The sequence below is a fragment of the Stomoxys calcitrans genome, chromosome 5 (assembly GCF_963082655.1).
Source record: "Stomoxys calcitrans chromosome 5, idStoCalc2.1, whole genome shotgun sequence".
In the NCBI taxonomy this organism is placed as follows: Eukaryota; Metazoa; Arthropoda; class Insecta; order Diptera; family Muscidae; genus Stomoxys; species Stomoxys calcitrans.
The window spans coordinates 6003875-6021148 of record NC_081556.1 but is presented as its reverse complement, the minus strand read 5'-3'; the positions used below and the strand labels follow the sequence as shown (position 1 = coordinate 6021148).

General features: G+C 36.4%; 9 protein-coding genes across 11 annotated transcripts; 4 read left to right on the top strand and 5 right to left on the bottom strand.

Moving 5' to 3' along the window:
* Positions 1 to 1129: 1129 nt before the first annotated feature.
* On the top strand, positions 1130 to 3964 carry LOC106094577 (golgin subfamily A member 1). The gene is made up of 6 exons (XM_013261804.2): positions 1130 to 1452; positions 1521 to 2264; positions 2326 to 2424; positions 2783 to 3196; positions 3258 to 3476; positions 3548 to 3964. The coding sequence occupies exons 1-6, from the start codon at positions 1345 to 1347 to the stop codon at positions 3707 to 3709; spliced, it is 1746 nt and encodes a 581-aa protein (XP_013117258.1). The 5' UTR covers positions 1130 to 1344; the 3' UTR covers positions 3710 to 3964.
* A 3771-nt stretch (positions 3965 to 7735) lies between these two features.
* LOC106095549 (uncharacterized) lies at positions 7736 to 8080 on the top strand. Its single transcript, XM_013262783.2, has 2 exons — positions 7736 to 7843; positions 7923 to 8080. Exons 1-2 carry the CDS (start codon positions 7806 to 7808, stop codon positions 8074 to 8076), a joined length of 192 nt encoding a protein of 63 aa, XP_013118237.1. The 5' UTR covers positions 7736 to 7805; the 3' UTR covers positions 8077 to 8080.
* An 88-nt stretch (positions 8081 to 8168) lies between these two features.
* On the top strand, positions 8169 to 8582 carry LOC106095548 (mitochondrial import inner membrane translocase subunit Tim10). Its single transcript, XM_013262781.2, has 2 exons — positions 8169 to 8330; positions 8408 to 8582. Exons 1-2 carry the CDS (start codon positions 8174 to 8176, stop codon positions 8533 to 8535), a joined length of 285 nt encoding a protein of 94 aa, XP_013118235.1. The 5' UTR covers positions 8169 to 8173; the 3' UTR covers positions 8536 to 8582.
* LOC106095547 (uncharacterized) lies at positions 8513 to 10560 on the bottom strand. 2 transcript variants are annotated; one of them, XM_013262780.2, is made up of 4 exons: positions 9662 to 9955; positions 9027 to 9598; positions 8792 to 8962; positions 8513 to 8730 (listed from the first exon to the last, which is right to left on the bottom strand). In XM_013262780.2, exons 1-4 carry the CDS (start codon positions 9792 to 9794, stop codon positions 8677 to 8679), a joined length of 930 nt encoding a protein of 309 aa, XP_013118234.1. In that variant the 5' UTR covers positions 9795 to 9955; the 3' UTR covers positions 8513 to 8676. The 2 variants fall into 2 exon arrangements, with proteins under 2 accessions (XP_013118234.1, XP_013118233.1); XM_013262779.2 differs by having other exon boundaries at positions 9027 to 10560.
* Positions 10561 to 11765: 1205 nt separating this feature from the next.
* LOC106095458 (GPI mannosyltransferase 1) lies at positions 11766 to 13422 on the bottom strand. The gene has a single exon (XM_013262700.2). The coding sequence runs from the start codon at positions 13333 to 13335 to the stop codon at positions 11935 to 11937; it is 1401 nt and encodes a 466-aa protein (XP_013118154.1). The 5' UTR covers positions 13336 to 13422; the 3' UTR covers positions 11766 to 11934.
* Positions 13335 to 13619, bottom strand: LOC106095491 (uncharacterized). Its single transcript, XM_013262730.2, has one exon. It carries the CDS (start codon positions 13617 to 13619, stop codon positions 13422 to 13424), a length of 198 nt encoding a protein of 65 aa, XP_013118184.1. The 3' UTR covers positions 13335 to 13421.
* On the bottom strand, positions 13619 to 13864 carry LOC106095469 (uncharacterized). The gene has a single exon (XM_013262710.2). The coding sequence runs from the start codon at positions 13862 to 13864 to the stop codon at positions 13619 to 13621; it is 246 nt and encodes an 81-aa protein (XP_013118164.1).
* Positions 13865 to 13959: 95 nt separating this feature from the next.
* LOC106095480 (cx9C motif-containing protein 4) lies at positions 13960 to 14340 on the bottom strand. The gene is made up of 2 exons (XM_013262721.2): positions 14193 to 14340; positions 13960 to 14120 (listed from the first exon to the last, which is right to left on the bottom strand). The coding sequence occupies exons 1-2, from the start codon at positions 14260 to 14262 to the stop codon at positions 13960 to 13962; spliced, it is 231 nt and encodes a 76-aa protein (XP_013118175.1). The 5' UTR covers positions 14263 to 14340.
* An 819-nt stretch (positions 14341 to 15159) lies between these two features.
* Positions 15160 to 17250, top strand: LOC106095296 (dr1-associated corepressor homolog). Of its 2 annotated transcripts, none has more exons than XM_013262537.2 (3): positions 15160 to 15311; positions 15718 to 15790; positions 15999 to 17250. In XM_013262537.2, the coding sequence occupies exons 1-3, from the start codon at positions 15195 to 15197 to the stop codon at positions 17060 to 17062; spliced, it is 1254 nt and encodes a 417-aa protein (XP_013117991.1). In that variant the 5' UTR covers positions 15160 to 15194; the 3' UTR covers positions 17063 to 17250. The 2 variants fall into 2 exon arrangements, with proteins under 2 accessions (XP_013117991.1, XP_013117998.1); XM_013262544.2 differs by lacking the exon at positions 15160 to 15311 and adding an exon at positions 15318 to 15423.
* The last annotated feature ends 24 nt before the right edge of the window (positions 17251 to 17274 follow it).

Sequence of the window (17274 nt, the reverse complement as noted above, 5' to 3'; positions counted from 1 at the left end):
AAATAATTTAAATTACTTGATATATAATCAAATTTATAATTTATTTTTACTTGTAATAAGTAGGCAGAGAACGAAGCCGAAACTTTTCGCCGACGGCGCGGATTGAACGTCGTACGTAGCTACGCTAACATCGAACGCACATACGGTATACGCTATAACAAATTGACAGCCGTTCAGAAAACCAAATTCCTTTATGGCTGGTACTATCAAGATATATTCAGTTACAGGTAGGGCAGTTGCCCAACAACAACAATGATAAGAGAAAAATTTGATTAAAATTTTAGCATTAGTAATGAAGGGCTGTCCTGCTTTGAAATCTATTATATAAAAAAATAATCAGCGAAAATACCGACAAAAGCAAATATAGTACCAGCCTTTAAGGGTTGGTATTCTATTCTGCTTTCGGAATTGTCGCCGAAATTTTTAATTGTTCCGCAGGCGGAATTTGACAGCAATCTAAATTTTTTGTTTCCATAACAAAACACGTTTTTTCTGCACTTATTGTTTTCTCCATTGTGTAAGAAACATTGATATAATTGTTGTGTTTTATTTTTGTACTATTTATATAGTGCAAAGATTAATCGATTCGAACAGTTGTTGTGTTTTATTTTTACCTTATCCAGTGCAAGACATATGGTTTGGAGAAAATTTCAGTTCAAAGTTATCGATATCATGCGATTACAGATAATAATAAGCGGTTAATCGTGATTTAAACTATATAGTACAGAAATAAAACATAGCAAGTATAACTTGGTGTAAATTGTACCGATTTATGTTATCTAAATGACTATAAGATAAAGGTAAAAGACCAAATTTTGAACAGAAAATTTCTCTCCAAAAAGTCGTCAATTTTTGCTCCGAATCCCCATCAACTCCCCAAATCAAAAACTTACTCCCCATTTTCGAAAATAAGTCCCCAATACCGGCAACACTGTAATTGAGAGCTTGTAAATTTCTACTGAAGGGTTTTGTCCAACAAAAAATTGCAGCATCGAACACCTGTTTTATGAAAACAAGCTGTTTAATTCAAGTAAATAGAAAAATAGCTCTCCTTAAAATTTTTACTGGAAAAGTTCGCGAACTGGTCTATTTACGACATCATAACTAGACCTAAAGTTGTAATAAAATCAGCTGTTAGTTTTAATTTCTAGTATAAATAATACAAAATTTGCATAAAGTACTGATAAGTAAATTTTCAATTTTAAGGCAATTCTCAAGGCAAAAACTATTTCGGAAGTTAAAAGGAGAACGAAGGGGTTAAGTTTTCAACGTGGCAAAACGATCAAATGGAACTGAATATAGAAAATTAATAAATTTGTATTATTTTATTTGTAAGCAAAAGATATGTTTGCGTCGCTTAAAAATAAAATCAAGGAAGAGACAGGTGGGTCAATGGTGCCCACGTTGCAACGAACGGTGATTCATCCTTCCATTGCCAATGCCGATTCACAGGTGAGAATATTGTCTTAGGTAATTAGTGTCCCGTTTTGTGTATTTAATGTCCTAAAACATTTTTATAGAATGATCAAATTGCGGCTATGCGGCAGGAATTGTTGCAATTGCAAGAAGAAAAGTTGCGAGTTGAAAAGACTAATGAGATCTTATTGGAAAGTGTCAAAGTTGCACAAACGCAAAAGGACATCTATTGTGAAGAGCAAATTGAAATTCAAAATATGCAACAAAGTGAAATAGAAAAGTTACGAAATTTACTTTCATTTCGAGAACAGGAGGCCGTAGATCGTCTTAATGCCACCCGGCAATACCAACAACAGGTTGAAAATTTGTCATCAGAAGTAGAAAGGCTGCGACACTTCGAACCACAGCTTGAAGAAATAAAGGACGAACTGCAGCAACTGAGGCATTCATCGCAACAAGAAAAAAATAATTTAACTACCACTCTGGCTGCCATAGAGGAAGAGAATAGACACTTGAAGATGCGTCTTCAGATTGTGGAACAAACCCGCCTCGAAGCTCTCCAAACACTGAGCGGTGACGAAAAAGTCCAAGCCTTAGTACTTGAACGTAAGTTGCTTGAGCAACGCTTGGAAGAAGCCCATCTGCAATTGTCTGACATCAAGAGTTCATGGAGTGGCCAAAATTTAGCTTTGGAAACACAAGTAAGCCGTCTATCTAAGCAAGTTGCGGAAGAAACCACCGAAAAAAGAAAAGCGTTAAAACTTAAAGACGAGTTCTCCGAAAAAGTAAAACACTTGGAGTTTGAATTATTTAAGGCTAAAGATGAAATTAAACAAAGAAATGATAAGGTAAATGTCTCATCGAAACTTAAATCCACAAAATTTAATACCTATGTCCATTTGTATACAGATCAAGCTGTTGGAGGAAGAAATCGATGAATTGAATTTAGCTTTAAAAGAATGCCGAGAAGATAACGAGCAACAAATTTTATTCGAACGCAATAAAGTTGTAAGTATATCCACCGAAGTTGAAGAATTATCCTGGGACATGTGACTAACACTTAAATCAAATTACCGGCCATAAATTATTTAACAATCCACTTACCAAAGACAACAAAAATTAAAAGTACAAGCATTTTAATTTGTTTATGATTAATAGCTGAAAATATTTATACGTATTTTAACACATTTTCAATTTACATGTGCATGGAGCCTTAAAAGTTTTTAGTTAATTTTTAATTTAATAAATGTGCTTTGCGTTCGCACTTAATTTTAGCTGTTATTTTTTATGGAAGCTCTCAAAACAATGAAAGACAAATCAGCCTTGTATTTTTTTCCAATTTCTATACTAACGCTTATCCAACCAGGAAACATTAGAATTGCAAAATAAAGATTTAAAAAATAGATTAGAGGCTGCTGATGATCGATTTGGAGAATTCGCAGCAAATTCGGCGAATGTTATCCAAACATTGAGGCAACAAATGACGGACCTTCAAAATCAACTGATGGAGAACCAGACCATGTTGGAAGCGGAGAAGGAAGAAAAATTGACAGCCTTACTGAAAAATGCAGAAATTTCGCAAAGTGAAGAATTATTAAAGAAAGAATTGAGGCAAGAAAGAGACGAAGTCATTGACATTCAGGAACAAAATAAGAAGTTAGAAGAACAGCTCAAGTCAAGAGACCAAGCGTTTCAAGAACTTCAAAGCATTATGCTTTGCAACGACAAGAAACTGAAGGAAATCGATGACATGCAAAGAGATATCAGTGAAAAAAATAAGGTACGTTATGTATTTGCTATGTTCAAATACTCTTTTCAATCATACTCATATATATTTACAGACTATAAAAGTGTTAAACCAGAGAATAAATGACCTAAAAAAGACTTTGCAGAAAGAATTTTCAACGGCAAAAATTGATGAGGATTGCCAGAAACTGTCTCCAAATACCAGCCTTGTAAGACAACCTTGTAGTTGCTCCGCCAAAGGTGGCATTGTTATGGATGAAGTGAATTTCAAGTATCTAAAACATGTTATAGTCAAATTTTTGACCAGTAGAGAGGTAATTTTTACACCACAGAGATAGATATACATACACACAAATTACTCCATTGAATATTTAACTCCAAATAGGTAGAAGCACGGCATCTAATAAGAGCTGTGGCAACATTACTTAAGCTTACAAAGGAGGAGGAGAAACTTCTGCACGATACTTTAAACTGGAAAATGAGTTGGTTCGGTGCCAAGCCCGATCATGGCAGAGGTCAAAGGGCATTTTCAATACCCCCTAGTTAATAGCATTAACCAAATTTAATTTAACCACTAGTGGAAAATTCCCTATAACAAATTGAGGACAGTTTTCTATCACTTACATGATCTCTGATATCTCGCATACAGTATTTCATTTAATTTCATTTGTACATTCCAAAAATTTTTATACAATTTGTTTGTTCTCGTTTTCTTGTTTGTTTTTTTTTTTTAATATTTTTTATCATTGTTGTTTATATATAACTTACATATATACACCAAATAAAATAACGATATTGTTTCTCAGTTTCAGTTCATGTATTTATAAAATAAATAACATGGAATTTTTTAATTTGTGAAACCAATTACCAAACCAATTTTGCGATAGACAGTTTCGGGTATAGTCTTATACATAAAAATCAATTTGTGTGTTCCTTATAGATTCAGAAACGACTGAACCGATTTTCTTGAAATTTTCACTGATGGTGCATAATGATCCCGTGGTGAAAATGGGATATTACATTTTTTGATATCTGACGGGGGAGCGGACCCTCCCCCTTACCCTAATTTTCAGAAACGCCAAATCTCGGAGTTGGGTGGTGCGATTTAAGCGAAAATTTGTGTGTAACCTATAAACAAAAATTTGGTATTCAAATTTGTATGGGATACCTACCAAATATATATATACATCAATCACGACAATATGGGACTTAAATGAAAGATATTTAAGATTAGAAAACGTATCTGATATCCAATTGTCCGACCAAGTGTTTGGGGGACCACCCCAATCCTCAAAACACCCCTAAATCGGACATATTTACCGACCATGGCAATATGGGACTCAAATGAAAGGTATTTTCGAGTAAAGTACGAATCTGATATCCAAATTTAGGACAAAGATTCTGGGGGTCCACCTCTTTCCCAAAACACCCCCCAAACAGGACTTATTTACTGACCATGGCAAGATGGGGCTTAAATAAAAGTTATTTGAGTGTAGAATACGAGTATGATATCCAAATGTGGGGCCAAGTTTTTGGGGGACATCCCATCTCCGAGAACAAACCCCAAGAAGACAAATTTACGACCATAGCAATATTGGACTCAAATGAAAGGTCTTTGAAAGTAAAGCACGAATCTGCTATCAATGTTCGGGAAAAGTGTCCATGGGGACACCACCCAAATAGGAAGTATTCGCTGACCATTGCAATATGAAGCTTAAATAAGAGGTATTTTAGAGTAGAAAACGAATTTGATACATATATTCAAAGCCAAGTCACTGAGTGGACGGCCCCATCCCCAAAACACCCCCAAACCGGTCATGTTTGCCGACTATGGAAAAATTGAGCTCAAATGAAGGGTATTTGGAAGTAGACCATGAATCTGACAACAACATTCGGGTGCAACTGTCTAGGGGACGTCCCACCCCCATAACAACCCCCAAGTAAGACGTATTTGCTCACCAAGACAATGTGGGTCTTCAAGACAGTGGAGCTCGATATTTATTATTTTTAGGGCCCATACCCCAAACCGGACATGTTTGTTGGCTTTTTCAATAAGGGGTTTAAGTGAATGGTATTTGAGATTAGAAAACGAGTTTGATATCCAATTTTAAGGCCAGTGGGAATATGGGGTTCAAATATATATATACAGCAATTTTTTACTGACCATCGCAATATGGGGCTCAAATAAAGGTATAAAGCAATACGATTTGATATCCAAATGTAGGACCATGTATTTTAGACATCACCCCTTCCCCAAAACGCACCACAAGGGGTAAAAATTTTTCCACCATGCCAATATGTGGCTCAAATGAAAAGTATTTGATTAGAAAATTAATTTGATAACCAATCTTGGGCCATGTTTTTGGGGGACGCCTCATCTTGTAAACTCCCCTCAAAACCAATTGCAATATGGGGTTTAAAAAAATGGTATTTGAGAGAAGAGCACGATGCTGATATTTTTTCAGGCCAAGTGTCTGGGGAACCACCTCAGCCCCGAAAACACCCCTAAATCAGACATCATGAGAATATCGGGCTGAAATAAAGTATTTTAAGAATGGTGTACACCTTACATCCAAACTTTTATTCGTAGATCTATAAAGATGGGATTCAGATAAAGGCTCTTATAATGTTAAACTGTTTGCCAACAGATATACTATTTTCGTAGCATAATAGTAAAATAAATATTGCAAGGAAAATTTTGTTCCATATAAAGCAAAAGAAGGCGCAGCGGAGCGGGCCCGGTCCAGCTAGTCACCAATAAAAACAAATTTCTTATGTTCTCACCAAGACTTGGGCTCAGAAATGCTAACCTCTGCATCACGGTGGTCTCCATTGTTTTGTTTAAACGAAGTATTATTGAATATACAGTTCTTCTGGGGTGAGCACTTGTAGCAGAGTCGTTTGAAATGTGTTTTTTTAAGACTTAGGATTAAAGGAGAACCCGAATTAAATTGTGTAAAGTAAAAACATAACAGTGTCTATTATTCGTCAAAAAAATAATAGACAGATTAGGCAGAGTAAATTATCCTATACACAGAAAAAAATATCACGAAAATTTGTTTAATTAAAAATTTAATAGAAATTGCCTTGTTGAAACCACATTTGCATGTAGAGGTGGTGATCTTCGTCAAGCTTCTGTAGATTAGCAAGATCGTTCCGGTCCAAAGGACCGATCGTCGCGGGTGTCATTGGATATTTAATGGCGTCAATAACCCGCCCTGTCATATCGAGCACTCAGTATTTGTGCAAGAGCAGGTGCCGCTCGTCCTCTCACTGAGATTCTCCGCCCGATATGGAGCATTCCACTATCCGCAACCTGTGGACGCGCTCGGTAGCTCGCAGTAAGCTTCTCATAACAACAATGAACACCACACAGATCGGTCCTCTGTGTTCTAGCCTGTGTTGTGCTCACAGCTATCCCTTGCCGGGAATATTTCTGCGTCCTTGGTATTTGTGTTTCGAAATCGACATGAAGGATCAGCTCCCTGAAACTCCTTCTCAAGCTTCTGTTATACTTCCAGTTAAGTCTCTGTATATTATCACTGAGATTGTTCTGTGTACTATCTTGGTAAAAAGAAAGCAGAGAGAAACAACATTTAGCTCCACATATGCTCAAATCCTTTTTTAAGTTGTTGTTGTAGCCACATATTTGTATGTGGAGGTGGCGACCTTTATCATTCTCCATGGGCAAACAAGCTTGTTCCGGTCCATAGGACCGATGATGCGATGTTAGCCATTGGTTATCTTCTTCTTCTTCATGTTAATGTATGTGTCAAAACCACCAGCATATGTCTGCTGGCGGTGGGGTGTATAAAAAGTGACATGACACACTAAGTCCATACTATAACTCTTATTGGGTATGCTAATGGTGGGCCATTGGTTATGATTGTCTTACGCGAACAGCTGGAAAGGGGCAGCAAGTTGACAGTAGGTCTGTTCGTAACAGCAACTTTTGCCAGTGTTCACTGAAGAAGGATAAATCACTTACCCAGTTTAAAGTTTTTTAAATATTTTGTTTATTTTTCACAATTTTTTTGTTTTATTTTACAGTTTATTCGTTTGTTATCACAAATCTTTTAGATTCTTGGCTGTTGCACCAGGCAATGCAAATAAAAACTAGAATGCCATTCTGACAGTGTACAGAAGTTTGACAGAAGAGTGGGAATTTCTATCCCCATTTTTATCTTATTGACAAGTGACGCTTCCTTCTATAATTGTACAATGTACAATGTGGTCAGCAATTAAATTGGTGAAACGATTTTTTTTAATTTGACTACAAAATGTTATAGAAATTGTCAGATGTTGAGAAAAAGTGCTGCCAAAAACCACCAATAATAACCGGTATTCAATACAAACGCAGAGTTGCATTGGGATTTCGAAGGAGATTTGCTGTATATCTCCTCAATTAAGTAGATTTGACTTCTCTGAAAGTGTATGGGAAACCTCGTTGCAAAACACGAGATTTCCGAAATCTCGTCGTATGCTTTCAAACAACTTGAGGTGGCTCTTGACTCTTTCATTGGGTTTAGACTCTTACATTTGTAATTAGCAAAACAAAAACAGCCCTTCGTGAGCATTGATGTCAGGTATGAGGTTATGTCATAACAGCTGATAAAATATACGGTGAATAAATTGGAAAAACTATGTATTTGGGTAATTTTGGAAGAATTGCTGTGGGTTGGTAAGTTTTATTTTTATATTACATTGGAAATGTGTGGTTTATGTTAGTATTATTACATTTGTTAACAAAAAACATGTAGGACTGTTATAACTGTTGTTGGTGTATATTCATTCGTGCTTTCCAAGAATTCCGTTGATAAAAGGCGTTACGAGGATATGCAAATCAGAGACCGCATGAAAAAAGCAAATATTGGAGAATACGAATCTGTGGGAACAAGACGATTCAACGCCTAGAGAACTTAAAATATAGTCATCGACAACTCCTAAGTTAAACAATACTTCAACAAATAAAAAAATTTATCTTTATTTTTATTAATACACCTGAATCACAATGGCCATGCCCCAAATGAACCTAAGTCCCGCCGAACAGGCAAAATTGCAAATGATGCAAGAAATGGAAATTGAAATGATGTCGGATTTATATAATCGCATGACAAATGCATGCCACAAAAAGTGTATTCCGCCACGTTATGGAGAAGCTGAATTAGGCGAGTTTGATGTTGTGTTGATAATCATGGTCTGCTTACATGTGTTTAATACTTAACTTATTTCTTTGTTTATTTAGGCAAAGGCGAAATGGTGTGCATCGATCGTTGCGTTGCAAAATACTTGGACATTCATGAGAAAATTGGCAAGAAATTAACCGCCATGTCTATGCAAGATGAAGATCTTATGAAGAAAATGTCAAACTAAAAATTTATTTGTAATACAAATAACAATATATGTATATGATCCATTTAGTTGTTACATTATTTTTGATAGTTTCTATAGCAAAGTTTCCATTTTCAGAATTTAAAATAAATAAAATAGAAACGTTGTCCGGGTGGCCAGCATTTAACTGAAATTTGTTATGTAGCGAGACAATTCAGGTATAAGAATGGATATATCCTGCATAAGAATATTCATTTATCAGCTAGAATCGAGTTTAGTTTGTGGATAGTTTTATTACCTCTATATCATTTTCAGGACTACTGGAGTCTTCTGTAGAATCTATATCACTGGTTTCTATACTATTTTCCCAATCGTCATCGTCGTCATCATCATCTTCGTCATTTTCTTCGTTAGCACCATTGTCAGTCTGTTGTAGGATTAGGTTGTCACAGATTATATTGCTGTGTTCCTGCAAATAGTGGTATATTCATATAAGGCAAACAAAAAATACTTCTTGTGTATGCAACTTCTACCTTAAGTTGCATTTGAACGTCGGCCACTTCGCAAAGGGGATTATCGCATATATTAACCATTCTTATAAATTCCAATGATTTTAATAATTCCTGGGATTCAGGGCCATGACTGCTAATACGGTTATTATTTATAAAGACGTACTGTAAGTGTTTCATATTTCGCAGGCATGCAGGAACCTTTGTCAAATGATTACTTTTTAAGTTAAGGTGCCGGAGATTTTTCAATTCCAAGCCATCCGGAATAGCAGACAATCGATTATTTTCCGCAGTTAACCATCGCAATTTTTTCGAAGAATTTAAACTTATAGGTAAGGATTCTAACTGATTGCCTCGTACGCCCAGCGTTTCGAGACGACTACATTTACCTATTTCATCAGGCAGCTTCAGTAGCCCAGTATTGTTGCACCAGAACGTCTCTAAATGAATTAACTGTCCAATGGCGTTGGGAAGTGTTTGTACATTATTACAACTGATGTTTAATGATTTCAAATTTGTTAGCTGACACAATACAACAGGAAACTCGCAAAGTTTATTGTAGTCCAAGGTTAGCACTTGCAGTCGAGTCAAATTGGCTATAAACGCAGGTATACGGGTCAAATGATTATGATTTAAAAATAACTTCAATATTATTTCACATTTTTGTACTAAATCCGGAACCTCAACCATTTCAAATCGCGACAAATTTAATGTAAAATTCTTAGTCAAATAGCAATCCTCGCATATGGCCAATATGTGGTTATTACGAAAAAATTGATAAACTACATTCATAATTTCTATTTTATCCAACTAAACTGTTTACTGTCGTTTTTGACGTTTTTTTCTTGTGGTGCCACGCAGACAGTTGTTCCTTATTGAGGAAAGAAATTAAAAAATTTGGTAACACAATGATGCGGATACTTCGATGATGCATTTGGCCAATCATACACTGTGTGTCAAAAATAAGTACAAACTTGGACATGAAAGAGAAAAAAAATCAGAAAAAAAATCATAATCAGCCTGGAAATGGTGAATGTGGAATCGAAATGCTAGTCTATCGATTGTCTCTTTTTAAATATACAAAAATATCTCCACTAACAAAATATTTGTCTTCAATTAGAAACATCAATGTTGACCACAGTTATTGTCCCCAAAATACCCCGGCTAAGTTATTAGCCGATTTGGACCATATTCGGCATAGTTGTTGAAGGTCAAAACAAAACACTTCATGTAAAATTTCAGCCAAATGTATAATAATTGCGCCTTCTAGCGGCTCAAGAAGTCAAGATCCGAGATCGGTTTATATGGGAGCTATATCGGGTTATTAACCGATTTGGACCACATTTGGCACGGTTGTTGGAAGTCAAAACAAAACACATCATGCTAAATTTCAGCCAAATCGGATAAGAATTGCGCACTCCAGCGGCTCAAGGATATCAAGATTCGAGATCGGTTTATATAGGAGCTATATTAGGTTATCTATCGATTTGGACCATACTTGACACAGTTATTGCAAGTCAAAACAAAACACTTCGTGCAAAATTTAAACCAAATCGTATAATAATTGCGCCTTCTAGCGGCTCAAAAAGTCAAGATCCGAGATCGGTTCTTATGGGAGCTATATCGGGTTATTAACCGATTTGGACCACATTTGGCACGGTTGTTAAAAGTCTAAACAAAAGACATCATGCAAAATTTCATACAAATCGGATAAGAATTGCGTTTTCTAGAAACTCAAGAAGTCAAGATACGAGATCGGTTTATTTTACAACAGACCAACGGACGGAGAATCAAGAATATATACTTTACGAATGATGAAATTGGTATACCCCCATTCTATGGTGAGGGGTATAAACATATTAAAACAATAAACTGGAACGGACGATTAGTTAACCGGCACAAACTTTCGGAAGCCCTCCGGAATTTACACCAAGCATTCAGCAGCATAGGCGAACTTCCTCAAACAGTGGATAATTGAAACACAATGAAGGTTAGCTAGCTAGCAATTGCTACTGCTTTACGCTTGTTAAGCCTAGCTTAAACTATTGTATGTTCGGACACACTATTTTGTGATCAGTCTTGAAAGTCTTAAATGACATGGTCCATAAACTATTTCTCAAATCCCATGGCAGCCGGTTGTACGTACCGGATTGACCCGATGGAATCCTCCATCGGCAAGGGCTGCCGTCTCGGTGTAAAAGACACTGCTACAACAACAACAACTATTTCTCCGTAGCCTAAAAAATTATTATTAATTAAAGAAAAATTAAGTGCTGCCTGGTTTACGTACCTATTTTTATAATGCTGTGTATGTACGAAGCAGGTGTATCTAAAATACATAATTCACTCTCTCTTTCTGTCTGGCTGGGGAGCAATATGTTGGACAACGAAACCCCTGCCGCCTCAATTATACGATAGGTGCACACAGCATAGCAATGTTTATGTCTGTCTTGTTTATAGTGCATCAAAACAAAAAAAAAGTGAAATAGGTGGGAAATGAGTTAAATGGCGTAACATACATACATATGTATCTCAAAATTGTAGTTTGCTGTTCACTTATTTTTATACCTACCATCATACATACTACGAAAACTAAACTAATCAATCCCATGTCAGCTGGTTGTCCGTACCGGAGTGACCCGATGGAGTCCTTTATCGACAAGGACTGCCGCCTCAGTATACAACACACTGCTACAAGAACAACAACTAAGCTTGGTATCGATTATCCCGCCCTTTTCAATTGGTTTCAGATACTCAAATTAGTTACATATTTACATAGGTGTCTCTATTTTATTTCTTTATAAAAGGGAAGAATTATAGTAATATATTTTTTTTGTAAGATATAGTATGCATTGTAGTATTAAATAATGAATGAATATTAAATACATGTGTGTCTTACTCCTGACCATGATTGAATGTATATTTTAACCTTTTAGAATAGTTTTCTTATCTTAAACGACGTAAAGCTATAGTTTTCTATTAAACGAGCTAATATTAAGTTGTTCACCACAAAAAATAGCACACTTTGAGCCCCAATCCAGTAAAACGTATTCCACATTTGAAACTCAAGTAGGTAGGCTGGCAAAAGCCAAAGGCCCTGCGACAGCATCCACAATCCAAAATAAAAGGCACTCTTCTCCATCGACATGGTTTGTGAGAAATTGTTAATGCACAGTGGCAGGAGTGCCATATACCAAATGAAATACTGCGATGTCACAACCGAATTAAAAGTAACCAAGGTATATGTCACCGAAAATATACAAAAAGGCAGTGTTTGCCTATATTGGCCGAATCCAATGGTCAGATAAAGTATCAAAATAAATTGGGGAGCCAGTATTACAATTTTCTCCAACATACCTTGACCACCTACACCAAGACCGCTGCTTAGATATTGCATAAGAAAATACAAAGAAAAATTGTGTCGTATATCTTTGCGAATGAAATGGTACAAGTAACCTTCGTAAATGTATTGCCATCCGTAGAGCTTGTAGAAGATACATGTGAATGTAGTAAGGCTCAAGAGTGTTCCAAAAACAAGAAGAAGTTGCTGAAAGCTGGGAAATAATAATATACGTAAAAAGTCTTTTATAGATCTAACTAATCCTCTAGATAAAGTTAAATAATACGCTAAGCTAAAAAGCAGGGGATATAAGCGCAAATGAATTGCAAACCCATGTATACATCCGGCAATAAATATCAGCCAGTTACGTTTTTTTAAGTTTTCTCTACAATCATCCGATTTTATAAGCAGGTATAGAGTAAAAATAACAAAAAAACTGGAAAAGCTATCACCGTTGCCTCGTGTTGAGATCACTGCCGTCAGAGGATTGTACAACCAAAAGCAAGCAGATGCCTTCGCAATCCTCTCGGGACTTTTGCGGGTATCGGAATCTCCATAGTTTACACTTGCTGAAAATTTGGTGGCTTTTCCATATTTGGCTAGTAAATACTGTACAGCCTTATTACATTGGGATTGTAGCTCATTGCGTACTATTGAATATATTAAGAGGGCAACTAGAATATCAAAACATGAATATATAAATTTACCCATTTCCCGGTACAATACAACATTTGGTATTTGCATAAAGGCATATAGTGGACTATATCGGTATGTATGTCTGTTGAAGGGGCTGTTGCCTGCTAACAGTTGCCTCGCCCCATCAGTCACTACAATGTAGTCTATATCAGTAAACGGCACATCCGAGTGCTGGTCATGAATTGTTCCATAGATTATAAAAATGACACGTATTAGTATTGATACTATGATATGGAAACGGAATGGTAATGTTAGTAGGCGCTCCTTCAATCTGTAATAAAGCGAGACTTTTGCCATTTTGGATAATATTCCAATAATATTTGGATATTCCAATAAAAAATATCTGTAACCCTTGGACTTTTGATTGTTGTTTTGTTTGCAGTTTATAATTTTGTTTTCATTTCTTTGGCGGCATTCATCAAACAATCTTTAAACAATTTAAACTCTTTGTCACAAATTTTGTGTTGAACATTCAAGTCCCGCGATACGCACGCTGCATAGGCTGTAGCTGATTCTGCACATTTTCCTAAAAGAATGGGATAGTTCCGCAAACGTTGTCTGGCTTTACGGACCGATTCCATTACTCCCGGCGCTTTTCAAAAGCCAAGGAATCGGAGACCGGATACGATGATTCAAAGAAGATATCGTACAGAGGCCGCGAAAATAAGACCAACAATGATGTCGTTATAAATGTCAATTGGAAGGCACGAGGATTTCTTTGGATCCAATTACGCTTCGGAAGATGCGCAGTTCGCTTTCTTTGTGTGGCTTGTTTATTTAGAATATCTTGCAATTCTTGAGGTGGCTTGTAGGGCGGAGTTTGCATTATTCTATTCCCTATAAAATACAAATGTGTATACATACACTTTTTAGGATAACTAGATAAGATAACAGTATGTAACAGCAACGTACCTAAAAAATCTATAATTTTCCTTCTTTGGATTCTCTAGCGGATTTATCTGGTAAATATGAACGATTTAAATCAATGCCAGAACAACACAGAGAAGTTGCATGCCACTTCAAACAGCATAAACGCATTTGCTCCAAAACCTCCAAGCACTTTTCCTCCTGATAATTGTTCTCTAATGACAAAAAGCATGGTAAGTGAATTATGTAAGAAATTGGTAGGCAAATAGTTTTTAACACATCCATACCTTTCAAACAAGCTTGAATTTTACAGGCGTTAGCTTTGCAAGGATCCTTCTTGGTATTGCTCGATGACATAAATCTTAAATAATGAAAATATACAACTTGAAAAAAGACTCCGGGCACATTGACGAGGGTTGTTATTATGGTTAACGTTATCCAGTACCTCAGTACCTTATTTTAATAGCTGTTTTAGTGTTGCTGAAATTATAACCGAATCATTAATAAATGCCGGTGGATAGCTCAACCGGTTGATATCTTAACAGAGAATTCTGTTCAGCTCTTGAAGTAGTTGCAAAAAACTTTAGGCCGGGTTTCTCATTATCCGGTTACAATTTACCGTATCGATATTCTTCTGGTTATAGGAATTTGGTTTTCTGAATATAAGCTTAAGGTGCCATCACACCACATGTTCTTGTCTTATGACATATCAAATTTTGCTATTGTTAAAGTTGCACACACAAGGAAATATGTGTGCATGTGTGTGATTTTACAAACTTATCTTGTTCTAATGTGTTGTTTATCGGATTAAATGGAATATATTTTTGAGATTTAAAAAAAAATCACAGCTGCGTTACCAAGCCTTTGACATTTAAATTTAGTGCAAAATCAAAATAAACAAATTGTACTCAGCTGTTGACATGACCTCACCTTATAAGTGCATCCTGGTAATAACCTTTAGTTTTGCCATGGTATATATAGGGGATAGTATTTTTATCCATACAAACTAAGCCAGAAAATCCGTTTAATGGGTAAATAAAACACACCTATTGTTACAATAAAGCAACCCCCTATAACGTTAACATTTGCTGTGTTTTAATTGAGTACTGGTTATACAATCCGTGAAGGGCAAAAATAAAACGCAAAAACAGTTGCCAGTCCAAGTGACAACCTGTCAAACAATACGAGGGAAAAAGGCGAAAATAATTGTAAAATTAATAAAAAAAAATTTGCAAAACATGTGTGGGCATAAATAAAATGTACTAAGATTTGCGCACACAATTTTATTAATGGTTTTGATTTTTTTTGCCATTCACAATAGAGGATTTCTGCGGGTGGCCACACTAATTTGTGAAAAACGTAACTTGGCAATCCTACCGACAGATGTTCTACATAAGCCTGCACTGGTAATTTATCCAGACATTTTCATACAAATTTCATTTCATTGCACTGCACTATATAGTACTGCTACTTATAATGCCATCCAAGAAAAAAAAGTACAATGCTCGCTTTCCCGCGGTAAGTACGCCAGTACGTCCGAATTAATAAAACAAAGAAATGGGAAACGCTTATTTGATGATGAATTGTAAAAGATAAAAAAACACGTATCCAGCGTTCGCAACCCTTGTCGAGTTTTGATAACTTCAAAGAAAGCCACCGTGTTAGACAACTGGCATACATAAGGATCTGTGTGGATGCCTACAAGCAACTCTATATAGAACTTGTAGCAAAACGAGTGATGAATTTCAAGCTGCACGTTCTAATATCATTCTATGATATCACCTTTTGTTTCGATTTTTTGTTTATTTGCAGGGACGCATCAAAAAAATCATGCAAAGTGATGAGGAAGTGGGAAAAGTTGCTCAAGCTGTACCAATTATAATCTATATCCTTTTTCAAAATTAATGCAAACAGTTAACCTTTTTCGCTTTCCCATTTCGCTGCGATGCCTAATGCAGACAGATGTGGGGGACGAATTGTTGTTATTTGTTATTTAGCGTTATGATTAAACAATATTTTGTGTTTTCCTTAACTATAACATTTCCATGGGCTTTCATAAAATGAATGCTCGTCTTACTTTATTTCTTCTTTACCTAGAACATTGGAACTCTTTGTGGAATCGCTTTTGACTAAGACTTTGAAGATAACAAATTCCCGTAATGCCAAAACTCTGTCCACATCACACATGAAGCAATGCATCATGTCGGAACAGCGCTTCGATTTCCTACGCGAACTGGTAAGAAATATACCAGACATTAGTGTAGCTGAAGAAGCGGCAAACTACAATGAAGAAGACAACCATAGCTCACCCGAAGAACCGTACGCCGATTCTGATACGCCCTACGATTTGAGCATGCCATCTACATCATCGTCACGCCATGTGCAGCAGTATCAGCAACATGCACCAACAAATGGCCAAAACGGTGGCTATGATTATCCTAAAACCTTTCTAAAAAGATCCATAAGTTCCAGTTCAAATTCCGTTATTATGCATACCACATCATCATTAGCAAGCGCTGGCGGTGGTTATACAGCGACAGATTGTTTACCACCAAAGTTGTCACGTTCCGAATCGGCATCAGTTCCTGTCCAACATCATTCGCCGTCGGCATCGTTGCAGCACCCACGACTGAAACATCAATCATACTCTATGCCCTCTAATTGTGTCGCGACCAATAACAACAAACCAAATATCCCTCCAAAACCATTAAGGTCGCCTTCGCAACCGACTGCCATAATACCCGCTCCTATTCTTAGCATTGATTACTGTAGTAAACCAATGGTGAAAATAGACTATAGCAATTTACAACAAATTACTGCAGATGCAACGGCGCCTTTAAGTGCCCCTGCCCACATAGCCAGTATGTCGGCTAATAAAACAGCTTTTAATTTCACAGCGGAACCAGTTATTAATATTGATCTATCAAATATAGTGGCAGCCAGTGCAACCAATGCCGCCTCTGCGCCATCAACGCCCGCAGTTGCCACAATAAGTATTGGCACACCTCTCCCCAACAATAGCAGTCAACAATCTCGTAATTCCAAAGCTTCGATGGCGGATCCATTTAATGTCTCCCCTTCGCCTTCAACCATGACGACGTCCCTGGCAAGCAGCAGTTCCTGCCTGGAACTCGATGAAGATTATGACAATATATAAGAAGTTTCCAGATGAAATGCGCTGAACAGTCTAGAATTTTTTGTTTTTTTTTTCAAAATATTTTTTCTTCTTTCTCCTGCCTATTTATAATTCTCGTGCATGTGAGAATCAATAGAGTGGCGAAGAAACATTATTTTCGTATGTTGAAAAAGGCATATTTGTAAAATAAACCAACCCACAAAAACAAATCCTCGTGTATTCTCCTTTTTAAA

Coding starts and splice junctions, on each gene's coding strand:
- LOC106094577 (XM_013261804.2), top strand. CDS start 1,345: ATGTTTGCGTCGCTTAAAAATAAAATCAAGGAAGAGACAGGTGGGTCA. Junction 2,265..2,325: donor TTAAACAAAGAAATGATAAG/GTAAATGTCTCA, acceptor ATTTGTATACAG/ATCAAGCTGTTGGAGGAAGA. Junction 3,197..3,257: donor ATATCAGTGAAAAAAATAAG/GTACGTTATGTA, acceptor ATATATTTACAG/ACTATAAAAGTGTTAAACCA.
- LOC106095549 (XM_013262783.2), top strand. CDS start 7,806: ATGTATTTGGGTAATTTTGGAAGAATTGCTGTGGGTTG. Junction 7,844..7,922: donor GGAAGAATTGCTGTGGGTTG/GTAAGTTTTATT, acceptor AAAAACATGTAG/GACTGTTATAACTGTTGTTG.
- LOC106095548 (XM_013262781.2), top strand. CDS start 8,174: ATGGCCATGCCCCAAATGAACCTAAGTCCCGCCGAACAGGCAAAATTG. Junction 8,331..8,407: donor TTATGGAGAAGCTGAATTAG/GCGAGTTTGATG, acceptor TTGTTTATTTAG/GCAAAGGCGAAATGGTGTGC.
- LOC106095547 (XM_013262779.2), bottom strand. CDS start 9,794: ATGAATGTAGTTTATCAATTTTTTCGTAATAACCACATATTGGCCATA. Junction 8,963..9,026: donor ACGTTCAAATGCAACTTAAG/GTAGAAGTTGCA, acceptor CACTATTTGCAG/GAACACAGCAATATAATCTG. Junction 8,731..8,791: donor GTCCTGAAAATGATATAGAG/GTAATAAAACTA, acceptor ATTCTTATGCAG/GATATATCCATTCTTATACC.
- LOC106095458 (XM_013262700.2), bottom strand. CDS start 13,335: ATGGCAAAAGTCTCGCTTTATTACAGATTGAAGGAGCGCCTACTAACA.
- LOC106095491 (XM_013262730.2), bottom strand. CDS start 13,619: ATGGAATCGGTCCGTAAAGCCAGACAACGTTTGCGGAACTATCCCATT.
- LOC106095469 (XM_013262710.2), bottom strand. CDS start 13,864: ATGCAAACTCCGCCCTACAAGCCACCTCAAGAATTGCAAGATATTCTA.
- LOC106095480 (XM_013262721.2), bottom strand. CDS start 14,262: ATGTCATCGAGCAATACCAAGAAGGATCCTTGCAAAGCTAACGCCTGT. Junction 14,121..14,192: donor AATTCAAGCTTGTTTGAAAG/GTATGGATGTGT, acceptor TTTTGTCATTAG/AGAACAATTATCAGGAGGAA.
- LOC106095296 (XM_013262537.2), top strand. CDS start 15,195: ATGGTTTTGATTTTTTTTGCCATTCACAATAGAGGATTTCTGCGGGTG. Junction 15,312..15,717: donor TTCTACATAAGCCTGCACTG/GTAATTTATCCA, acceptor GTTTATTTGCAG/GGACGCATCAAAAAAATCAT. Junction 15,791..15,998: donor AGCTGTACCAATTATAATCT/ATATCCTTTTTC, acceptor TTTCTTCTTTAC/CTAGAACATTGGAACTCTTT.